Raw genomic sequence first — 12,089 nt, 5'->3', positions numbered from 1 at the left:
TGAACATACTCACACATGCCCAAAAGTAGTTCAGAGCCTGGTTTAGGGAAAAAAAAAAGCATAAAGACCAAACTTCAAGACACCTGATTTTCATGCCAGTTCGATTTCTAATTAATTAACTTTGGATTCCGTTATCTTGAAAAAGTCATGTATCCTCTCTATGTTTCTCCATTTTAAAAAATGAAGGTAATAAACTCTCTCCATCTGAGTTAAATGGAACTGTAGTACAAATATAAGAACCAAATAGGTGGCTGGGCTTGCCGGCTCATGCCTGTAATCACAGTGCTTTGGGAGACCAAGGCTGGAAGATCAATTGCTTCAGCCCAGTTGTTTAAGACCAGCCTGGGTAGCACAGTGAGATGCTGTCTCTACATTTAAAAAGAAATTTGTCAGGTGTGATGGCTAATTAAACACTTCAGGAGGCTGAAGTAGGAGGATCTCCTGAGCCTGAGAAATTGAGGCTGCAGTGAGTCTTGATGGTATCCCTGCAATCCAGCCTGGGTTACAGAGCGAGACCTCGTCTGAAAGAGAGAGAGAGAGAGAGAGAGAGGGAGAGAGGAAAAGAGAAGGAGAGGGAGAGGGGGGAGAGGTGGGGAGGGAGGGAGGAAGGAAGGAAGGAAGGAAGGAAGGAAGGAAGGAAGGAAGGAAGGAAGGAAGGAAGGAATCCAGATAGGTGCTATCAAGTAAAGCCACAGAGCTGGGGAGGCTCTAAAGTTAATGGGGTACAATAGTGAGCATAGGCTCTCAGACACTCATCATCCTAGAACGGCAGTGTTATTTTCTCTGGATCATATTCCTGGAGACCTCCCAGTCATTTGGGGGCCACTGTTATATATATGATGATTTTACAGACACAGACAACTCCCCAAAGGTAATGAAATATATGAATCTCTTTCAGTACCTTGGAAGAAAGGGTTTATATAAAAACACAAAGCCCCGTTTTCAAAAATCCATAATTGATTTTAAAAAATTAAATGGTGTCCTAAAAGGCTAAACTAAGCTTTTAGATCTCCCAAAGAATTAAGAAAGGTTGCAGACATTTTTCTCCAGTGTAGAGTCATTGATTTCTGATACCCGGTACAATTTATAGAAATATCATCTGCTAGTCAAAACCCTCCTGAAACTGTCAGCTCACACCGCTCAGCACTGTCACTTCAAAGGACTCTGGCAGGCTCTGGCTTACTCAGCTCTTAATGACATCTTCCTGATTATGTTTCACAGAGAGAGTGAAACTTCTACCCATCAATTTTAAACTATATTTTATTATGGAATATTTACAACATTCAAGAGTATATATAACATATATGTAGATCAGTGATTCTCAACGAGGGAGCAATTTTGCTCTGCAGGGGACATTTGGCAATGTCTGGAAACATTTTTTGTTTTCACAGCTGGGGGTGGGGTAGTGGGGGGTAGCACTGGCATCTAGTGGGTAGAGACCAGGGATGCTGCTAAACATCCTACAGTGCAGAGGACAGCCCCCTGCAACAAAGATTTATCCAACCCAAAACGTCTGTAGTATCAAGATTAAGAAAGCCGATGTAGATTAAGAAGCTTAATTTACTTTTAGAGACAGGGTCTCCCTTGGTTGCCCAGGCTGGAGTACAGAGGTGAGATTGTCTCACTGCAGCCTCCAACTCCTGGGCTTAAGTGATCCTCCTGCCTCAGCCTCCTGAGTAGCTAGGAATACAGGTGTGTGCCACCACACCTGGCTAATTAAAAAAAAAAAAATGTAGAGACAGAGTCTCACTTTGTTGCCCATGCTGGTCTCAAACTCCTGGTTTCAAGAGATCCTCCTGCCTTGGCCTCCCAAAGTGCTGGGATTACAGGTATAAGCCACCATGCCCAACCAATTAAGAAGCTTAATAACGTGAGCTTCATAACCTGCTACCCAGTGTAACAACTAGAACATAATCCATACTCTCCTATCAACTGTGTCCCTTTCCCATCAACCTGCCCCTCCACTAGAAGGCCTTCTACCTGATTTTTTTTCTTTTTTTCATCAGTATTCTCTTATATCTTTTTAAAAATAATCCTTTTACATTTTAGAGGTATTCTAAAGAATATTTTTTTGTTTTACTTGATTTTAAGGGTTTTTATTTTTGAGACGGAGTCTCACTCTGTCGCCCAGGCTGGAGTGCGGTGGCGCCATCTCGGCTTACTGCAAGGTCCGCCTCCTAGGTTCACACCATTCTCCTGCCTCAGCCGTGATGTAATATTGCTTTTAGTCTTCTGTGACTTGGCTTTGTTTCATTCAATATGTTACATGTTTCTAAGATTCATCCATGTTGATCTGTTTAGCTATACTTTATTTTCTGTTAGTGAATATTTCAGTTTTTTTTTAATGTCTGTAGCTTTGCAATAATACTTGATATCTTGTAGGCCAAGTCTCCCAGCCTATTCATCTTCTTCATGAAGATACATCAGATAAACCTAGTTTAAGGGACATTCTACAGAGTAACTGACCTGTACTTATTAGAAGTGTCAAGATTTTAAAAGATAAAGACTGAGGAACTGTTCCAGATTAAAGGAGACTCCAGAAACCTGCCAACTAAATGTAATGCATGGTCCTAGATTGGATCTTGGGGGAGATGGTGCTCTAAAGAATACTGTAGGGACTATAGGTGAAATTTCAGTAGGGACTGTGGATTAGATAGGGGTATTGGATGAATGTTAAATTTCCTGATTTTGATAATTGCACTGTTGTTATGTAAGAGGATACTTTGGTTCTCAGAAAATACCAACATAATTATTTAGGGATGGAGAGTCATGATATCTACAATTTACTCCCCAATGCTTCAGAAAAGATATAGACAGACAGACAGACAGACAGATAAAATAATGAAACAAAAGTGACAAAATACTGGCAATGGATGAACCTGTTTGGAGGATATAAGAGAGTTCTTTATACTGCTGCAACTTTTCTGTAAGTTTGAAATTATTTCAAGATTAAAAGTTGCCTCCAACTTGCGAAATCCTTACTGTTTCATCAAAGTTAGTGTAAGGCAGCACTAGCCTAATATGTAATCAGTGTTTGTAATTTCTTCATGTGTGTTTGAGAAGAATGCGTGTGTCTGCCCAATTGTTGAGTGCTGGTTTTTTTTTTTTTTTTTTTTTGAGACAGAGTCTTACTCTGTCTCCATGGCTGGAATGCAGTGGCTCAATCTCAGCACACTGCAACCTCCACCTCCTGGGTTCAAGCGATTCTCCTTCCTTAACCTCCCAAGTAGCTGGGATTACAGGCGCACACCATCATGCCCGGCTAATTTTTGTAGTTTTAGTAGAGACGGGGTTTCGCCATGTTGGCCAGGCTGGTCTCGAACTTTAGATGTCAGGTGATCCGCCCACATTGGCCTCCCAAAGTGCTGGGATTACAGGCGTGAGCCACCGCGCCTGGCCAAGTACCCATTTTTACATATGTCCAAAAATTCAAGGTTGCTAATTGTATTATCCAAATCTTCTTTATATTATTTTCGTCTTTTTAACCTACCAATGAAAGGTGTGTTGAACTCATTCACTATATTTTTGATTTGTCAGAATTCTATCCACTATTGCTTTATATGCTTTGAAGCTATTTTCATTAAGTGCAAATAAATGTAAGACTGCTCATTATTCCTTTGTACACTTTAGTTACCACTTTCAGAATAATTTTCCTTTCTCCTGAAACACATCTTTTAGAGTGTTTTGTTTTGTGTGTGTGTGTGTGTATGTGTGTGTGTAGGCCTGCTGGTGGCAAATTCTCTGTTTTTATTTTCAGACGATAAACCCTAATTATTGAAAGGTAGTTTTGTTGGGGATGTGATTCTAGACTGACAGTTATTTTCTCTCAGAACTTTGAAGATGTCATTCCCCTTCTTTGTCTTCCATTGTTGCTGTCGAGGAGTTTGCTTTTAGCCTTATTATCTTCCTTTTGCAGGTGATCTCATTTTCTCTGGATGTTTTAAAGACTTTTTTCTTTGCCTTTATAATTATGCAGTTTTCTCTAGGAGGTGTCTAGTGTGGATTTCTTTTTACTTGGCCTGCTTGGTATATCTTGTGTTTCTTCCATTTATGAATTCATGTCTTTCATCAGCCATTTTCTTTTTGAATATTGACTCTATTCTATTCTCTCTCTGTAGAGCTCCAATGAAAGACTATTAGACCACATTCTTCTGTTATCCATTTCTCTTCTCTCCTTCATATTTTCCATTTCCTTAACTTTCTGTGATGCATTCTGGGTAATTTCTTCAGCTCATCTACCAGTTCTTTAAGTCTCTCTTAAACTATGTATTAGGTTGGTGAAAAAGTAATCGCAGTTTTTGCCATTCAAAGTAATGGCAAAACCATAATTGCTTTTGCACCAACCTATATCTCTTACCTTTTTACCGCATATACAAAAATGTATGTTATTCCATGGATAAATGTTTCATGAATTTAACCATGAACAACAATGACACTTACAATATAAAAATGCAGTTATAAGTTAAAATTATTGTTATTACTCTTATTCATTCCATTTGATTGTTGTTTGCCTGGTAAAACTAAAAATGCAATGTAGAAATAGAACAATATGCATCTTCCATTGAGCTCACTATATTTGTTTACCCTCAAAGTAATTGCTAGACCTTGGGTGTTTACACTGAGATCCCTCTCCTCCCATTTTTTTCTTTTTCTTTTCAGAGTGATAAGAGGGGAAGTGAGAAGGGAGAAGATTTCCAGCTGACAAAGAATGAAAAAGAAAGAATAATCCTATTCTGCTAGGCCATGCAACCCCATAGGGTCCAAAGTGAATGCCTTTGTAGGAGGTAGATGACACTGGGTGAGCATTAGTGCCTTTGTCTTAAAGAAACCAATTATAACCCGTAGTGCAGAGCCTCTCCTTCACAATGAGGCCTGGTGGCAGCAGTGTCAGTAGGGGGCCAGGGCAAATAAACAGGGGCTCTAGTTAATTATGGAAAACTTGCAACCAGGACATATTGGTTATTCCCAAAGCTCCCAACCAACATTCTCTCATCTTCCGACGTCTTTTCTTCTCTCTCTTTCTGCTACCTTTTCAGACCTTAAAAGATTCCATTAGTGACTTTAGTGAGAAAAATGCAATATTTTAGGATTATTAAATGGTGTGGTTTTTAGTTTTTTGTATTGTGTTAAAGTATACATAAAATTTACCATTCATCACCATTTTCAGGTATACAATTCGGTGACATTCAGTACATTCACATTGTTGTGTAACCGTCACCACTGTCCATCTCCAGAACTTTTCATCATCCCAAACTCGAACTCTGCATGTATTAAATGATAATTTCCCATTACCCTCTCTCCTCAGCCCCTGGTAACCACGATTCTACTTTTTATCTTGATGAATTTGACTATTCTTGGTGCCTCATGTAAGTGGAATCCTACGATACCTCTTCTGTGTCCAGCTTGTTTTGCTTAGCATAACATTTTCAAGGTTCATCCATGTCGTAGTACACTGAGTTTTCAAGAAGCATTTATTTCAGTGCACAAGTTTCAGGCAGCTATTCAGTATCAGTTTCAGGCAGCTGCTGGTGTTAGGACTAGAGAAAGTTGTCTCCGCCTAACAGATCCTTCACTGTCACATTTCTCGCTGCAAACTTCCAAATATAAAAAGAGTGGTCTAGGGAAAAGCAAGTGAGAATGTCATGTCACTGCCATATGTTACGTTATTCTGAATTAACTTCAACAGTAAAAAATGAAATACTGATTCATTTCTCCCAACAACATTTTGATATTCTCCTTGCACCTCCAAAAAGCCTAAAACTCCTGAGATGGATTTTTTTTCTCCAGGGATTGCCTAAGGAATCTAAGGAATCTTTCCCCCTCTTATGGAAGAATTTGTTCATGCTCAGAATAGAGAAAAAGTAGGAGGAGAACCAGAAAGAGGAGAAAACATGTAAGCAGTTTCCTCTAACTTGACTGAAGAACCACAGTTGCAACAATAAAATGACCCAGCGCATCTCTCCCTTCTGGAAGGGTTTAATGTTTGATGTCACCGGGTCTTTTCTCCCCTGCATATGAATTTCCCCTTCATCTACATGGGCTGCCCCAGGGGTATCTCCACAGAGCAGAAATCCAGGAGAAGCTTAAAGATATGTGGGGTAAGAGGAGCCCCAGGAATGAAGATTTAAAGACAAAACAGAAAAATAAATGGAAATAGAAGCTGGTTCCCTATCTGGACTTGAATGTTCAGAATATTTAAAATGTTTGCTTTAAGAATAGTCTGTGGTGGGCAAAATAGATGATAGCCACATAACTTGTATTCTTAAGGGTAAGAAGCAAATTTAAAAAAAAAAACAGTTCTGAACAGAAATGAAAAAATAAGATAAATTGCATAGTTTTTTTTTGTTTTTGTTTTTTGTTTTTTGTTTTTTGTTTATTAGATGGAGTCTGGCTCTGTCACCCAGGCTGGAGTGCAGTGGTGCGATGTCGGCTCACTACAACCTCCAACTCCCCGATTCAAGTGATTCTCCTGCCTCAGCCTCCTGAGTAGCTGGGATTACAGGAACACACCACCACACCCAACTAATTTTTGTATTTTTAGCAGAGACGGAGTTTCACCACGTTGGCCAGGCTGGTCTCAAACTGACCTCGTGATCTGCCCGCCTCGGCCTCCTGAAGTGCTGGGATTACAAGCTTACACCTAGAACAGATCTGTCACCTTTCAAATTTACAGTGTGGGCTTATTTTGTTATCAATGCATTGATATTTACAGTACCTATGGATAGTCCATGTACTGAAATAAAATTGATTTAGGAATTTTGTTTTATAAGTGTTCTAAAGGCTTGCACAAGTGCACACATACACACACACACTATATACATAGTGTGTGTGTATGTGTGTGTGTATAAATGAGTAACCTTAGACTTAGATTTGTTAGATGAGGAAGGTTTCAACCTTCCCCAAAACGCAAATGGAGAATTTCAACCATATAAACCAAATATTGGCATTTTATCTCTGGAACACAAACATCTTGTGTTACTTTATGGTACTTACGTAATGGCTTGAATGCTCTAGTTTTTGCTAATATATTTTACATAATTTTGTATACAAGTTTAGTGGTATAGAAGATAAAGGACACTAAGGAATTGTGTAACAAAATGACTTCTTGGTTCCCTACAGCTGTAAGTATGAAAACACACCATGAAAAGGCAACAAGCTTCTTCCAGGCAATGGAAGGCTTTTTGGGGGAGAAAAGAAAGTGAATTACAGGCTTAAACCTAGGAATGTCATTTTTTGAAACTTGTTTAAAATGTTTTCAATCCTTCTAGTGGTTTGTGAGCTCCTGGGGTTTCTGGAAGGTGTTTGGGAACTGGATAGAGGGTTAGTTCGTGCCTTTAAAAGCCAGTACATTTCCATTTCTATTTTATAAGCAAGTAATAACCCAATTATGTATGTATTTTATATACACAGACACATACTTATTTTTACTTCAAAACAAAATGGTCTGAGGCCTTTCAAGAAAGTCCATGTGGAGAAGTCATGGGGGGCAGGGTGGAGACCGTTTGGTGGTGCCCACTAACTAGGTTTCTCAGTTGACTTATCTCTTAGTGGACCATTGCTAGCAACCAGGGTGTTTTTAAGCATTTGAGAGTTTTCCATCACTTTTATTTGCCTTCATCTATTGTTTCATTTATACCCTTAGTATCTCTTGTTTTAAAGACAGGAGACAAAAAGAACATGGATATTTAAATACAAGTTAATGAGGAACTTTAAAATAACAATAATTCTACAAATTTACCTCAAGATACTTTACCAAATTCATGTTACATTTATCTGATCAAAATTCTTGTGTCCCATATCAAGATGTTTCTTATACAGCAAAAATCAGTAGAAAAGAAAAAATAGGCCAAGTGTGTGGTGGCTCACACCTGTAATCCCAGTACTTTGGGAGGCCAAGGCAGGAGGATTGCTTGAGGCTTGGAGCTCAAGACCAGCCTGGGCAACATAGTGAGATCCCATCTCTATAAAAAAATTAGAAAATAAAAAAGAAAAAGAATAAAATGGGGCTGTTATATCCAAATTGGCTTTTTAAAAATCAGCAATAAGGCTGGGTATGGTGGCTCACGCCTGTAATTCCAGCACTTTGGAAGGCTGGGGCAGGTGGATCAATTGAGGCCAAGAGTTTGAGACCAGCCTGGCCAACATGGTGAAACCCTGTCTGTACTAAAAATACAAAAATCAGCCAGGCATGGTGGTGCATGCCTGTAATCCCAGTTACTCGGGAGGCTGAGGCAGGAGAATCACTTGAACCTGGGAGGTGGAGGTTGCAGTGAGCTGAGATTGCACCACTGCACTCCAGCCTGAGTGACAGAGTGAGATCCTGTCTCAAAAAAAAGGAAAAAAAAAAATTGGCAATAAAAACAACCTGTTGCTTGATGGAGGAAAAACCTGCTTGCAAAACTCAGTCTGATATCATTTTTTAAACAAAACGCTAAGAACAAGCCAGTCAGTTAAGCTAAAACCAAATATTTGGTTATGAAAAGGGTTTTTGTATATTTTTACAGGATAAGATACAAATAAATTTCAGTCTTTCTTTTAATAGGTATTCTGTTCCCAAACCAGACACAAAGCAATTTTTAAACTTGATTGTCAAGAAATCTGTTTTCTCCTACACAATCAATGAAAAGTAATCTAAACAGTGTTTTTCAGGCCAGGCACAGTGGCTCACATCTGTAGTCCTAGCATTTTGGGAGGCCTAGGCAGGTAGATTGCTTGAGCCCAGAATTTCAAGACCAGCCTGGACAACATAGCGAAACCCCATCTGTATTAAAAAAAAAAAAAAAAAAAAAAAAAAGACCATATGTCTGCAGTCAGATGGAGAAAGTAAAAATATGTAATAAACACATATGAATAATATTAAGGACCATATTTTAAAATAAACTTGATAATAAATTTTTAATAATATTATCTACGATAAAATGTTTTACTTAAATTTCGTTCTTTATCATGCCACACAAAAATGGCAAAATGATTAAGAGAGTTTGCAAAATTATGTGGTATAGTGAAAGAGGTTTGCAGTAAAAAAAAAAAAAAAAAGAGAGAGAGAGAAGTATGGGACCATGGGGATAGTCTCTGTAATCAGTCACCTGAACCACTTTTAACACTCAAAAGACTTATGAGAATAAAAATCTGATTTTTGCTAAGATTTATTAGCAAAATAAATCTTACTCCTTCCTGTCCCTCTGTAATTATCCTTCAGCTTGACCATGTATGAAAGAAAATTTACATTTCACTGTTTATCTATTTAATGATGAACATTTCCCATTAAATCAGGATGCACCTTATAATCAGTAGCATCTAACAGTATAAGTCCACCAGGCTGCAGTTGTGACTGTAGTTAGAATTGCACATGTGTGAACATCAAATGAGCCAGCATCAAAACTTGCAGAATGGCCAGGCACAGTGGTTCACACCTGTGATCCCAGCACTTTGGGAAGCTGAGGTGGGTGGATCACTTGAGGTCAGGAATTCAAGACCAGCCTGGCCAAGATGGTGAAATCCCATTTCTACTAAAAATACAAAAATTATCCAGACATGGTGGCAGGTGCCTGTAATCCCAGCTACTTAGCCTACCAAGTAGCTGGGATTTTTTGAACCCGGGACGCAAAGGTGGCAGGCAGCAGAGACCCACCCCCGGCACTCCAGCCTGGGCGACAGACCAAGATTCCACCAAAAAAAAAAAAAAAAAATTGCAGAATTGGTGTCAGCGACTTGGAAGAAAATTCTGCAAAGAAAAGTCCTTTTTTTTTTTTTTTTTTTTTTTTTTTAAACTCCTAGGAACCAAATGGTTGTGGAGAAGCAGTAAATCAGACATGTTTAGCAACATTCAGCTTAGCAGCTGCAACATTCATGTTTAGCAGGAGTCAAAAGTAAGCTAACACTACATAACTGCAAGGCCAGCTTAGGAGCCCAGGGCCAATGACTCTGTTCTGTTCTTTTATGGATTATTTTAAGAAATGCTGCATCATCAAATTCTTAATATAGAGGATGATACATGGGTAAGTGTAGACATCAAAGAGTCTGAGTCAAATGCTGAATGTGAAAAAGTTTTAGGAATACCGAAACCAATTTATTTTGCTTAATGTTTCTCTTTTTCATGTACAAGTATGCTATATGAGAAAATAATCTCTATTTAATTAAATTTATAACAGCCCTTTCAATAAGTATAAAATGAACATTCTGATCATGTCATAGTTTAACTTGCATTTTTTTTTCTTAATGGCAAAAAACCAATGATGCTTCTTACAATGATAGCATCTTAGACTCAATGAAAAGTGGGGATGAAATGAAATTTGGGGATACAGTACTTTCCCCTCTTCTCCTAAAACAGATAATGAGCTTGAATGATCTACAATGTTTGCTAACTCTACTGCTTTCCTAACTGCTGCTCGTGGTGTTCCATTTTAATAAAAAGCTGTGGGCTGTTCTTATTTTTGTTTGACATAGGGACTTTTTTTTGGCCCAAGACTTTTACTATCATGCGGTCCGTATTTAACTCTCCCTAAAATATTTCTTGGGAAGAGAAATTCTAGTAGTTCAGTTTCGCTTGTATGATTTCTTTCAAAGTGTCAATTTACTCTTGTTTCCTTTGCTAGGGGTGCAGGCTGCATCTTTATTGAAATGTTCCAGGGTCAACCTTTGTTTCCTGGGGTTTCCAACATCCTTGAACAGCTGGAGAAAATCTGGGAGGTAGGAGAAGAATTCTTCTAAAGAAAATGAAATATCTGCATTTTAAGTTTTGAACCAAATTTGCCTTACAGACAAATGAAGCAGTCCATCTCCTTTGAGATATTAAGCCGTATATTAAGATTGTAGAAACTGTAGCATTTGCCACAGCTATAAGCACCCTGGGAATGTGTGGTCAGGAAACTCCCTGTTGCCGCATAGCAGCCCATGAATCCAGCTCACTGAATGATGTTCAGGTCTCCTGCTCCCTGTCATTATTATTGTCTTAACCTCCCAGGGCAATTTCTGCCATTACTACTCAGACATGCCCCTACCTTGCTACCTCCACTTCTAATGCTACCATATATTTGGCCCTGGATCTTTGTCAACTGAAAATAAGACACAGAATTTTCAGCTGGGTGCAGTGGCTCATGCCTGTAATCCCAGCACTTTGGGATTGCTTTGAGCTCAGGAGTTCGAGACCAGCCTGGGCAACATGGCGAAACCCCATCTCTATAAAAGCAAAAATGAGTGGGCTGTGTGGCGCACACCTTAGTCCCAGCTATTTGGGAGGCTGACATGGGAGGATCACTTGAGCCCAGGGAAGTTGAGGCTGCTGTTAGCTGTGACCATGCCACTGCACTCCAGGCTGGGCAACAAAAAAAAGACACAAAATTTTCATAGAACCCTGATAGAACAGAGGCTTTCCCTCTTAGTGTGAGAGAAGTGTACCATTTATCATGCTTATCCACAACCAAGTTCCTAAAGTGTCAAGGTGCCTTTGTGTATGCAGCTCCATTTCTTAATTCATTATTTATCCCTACCGCAATTGCCTATGATATGCTTTGTTTTTATGGCCCTTATATAATATTACAGTCATACTATAGTCATCTGTATATTTCCTTTTTTTGGTCATATTTTTATTGTGGTAAAATATACAAAACATAAAATTTACCATCCTAACCCTCCTTAAGTGTACAGCTTATCAGCATTAAATACATTCATATAGTTGCACCACCATCACCGCTATCCATTTCCAGAACTTCTCTATCATCCCTAAGGGAAGCTCTGGACCCGCTGAACAATAACTGCCCATCTTCCCTCCCCACACTCCCCTAGCCCCTAGTAACCTCTAATCTACTTTCTGTCTCCATGAATTGGCCTATTCTAGGTACTTCACATAAGTGGAATCATACAAATTTGTCTTTCTATATCTGGCTTATGTCACTTAGCATATTTTCAAGGTTCATCCATGTTGTAGAATGTGTCAAGCGGCTTTAAATCGGTGAGGTGCAGGGGGATACTTTATTACTTGGTATCCTGGATCCTGCTCCTTGTCTTCTGGCTAAAATAAAATGTACTTTGTGAAATTAAGACATTTCATAGAGATTAATTACTGACATTAAATTTTCTTCTAGAAACAT

The 12,089-nt window shown here is 38.9% G+C and overlaps 1 protein-coding gene across 3 annotated transcripts in view; it reads left to right on the top strand.

Moving 5' to 3' along the window:
- Positions 1 to 12,089, top strand: part of CDK15 (cyclin dependent kinase 15) — a 120,905-nt gene that overhangs the window by 62,448 nt on the left and 46,368 nt on the right. For all 3 annotated transcript variants that reach the window (XM_032754930.2, XM_058439687.1, XM_058439689.1), the window contains exon 10: positions 10,596 to 10,689. In XM_032754930.2, the coding sequence (XP_032610821.1) occupies positions 10,596 to 10,689 (94 nt within the window). The remainder of the gene's footprint in view (positions 1 to 10,595; positions 10,690 to 12,089) is intronic.

The sequence above is a fragment of the Hylobates moloch genome, unplaced genomic scaffold, assembly GCF_009828535.3.
Source record: "Hylobates moloch isolate HMO894 unplaced genomic scaffold, HMol_V3 SCAFFOLD_1, whole genome shotgun sequence".
NCBI classification, from domain to species: domain Eukaryota; kingdom Metazoa; phylum Chordata; class Mammalia; order Primates; family Hylobatidae; genus Hylobates; species Hylobates moloch.
This window is presented reverse-complemented; position numbering and strand designations above follow the sequence as displayed.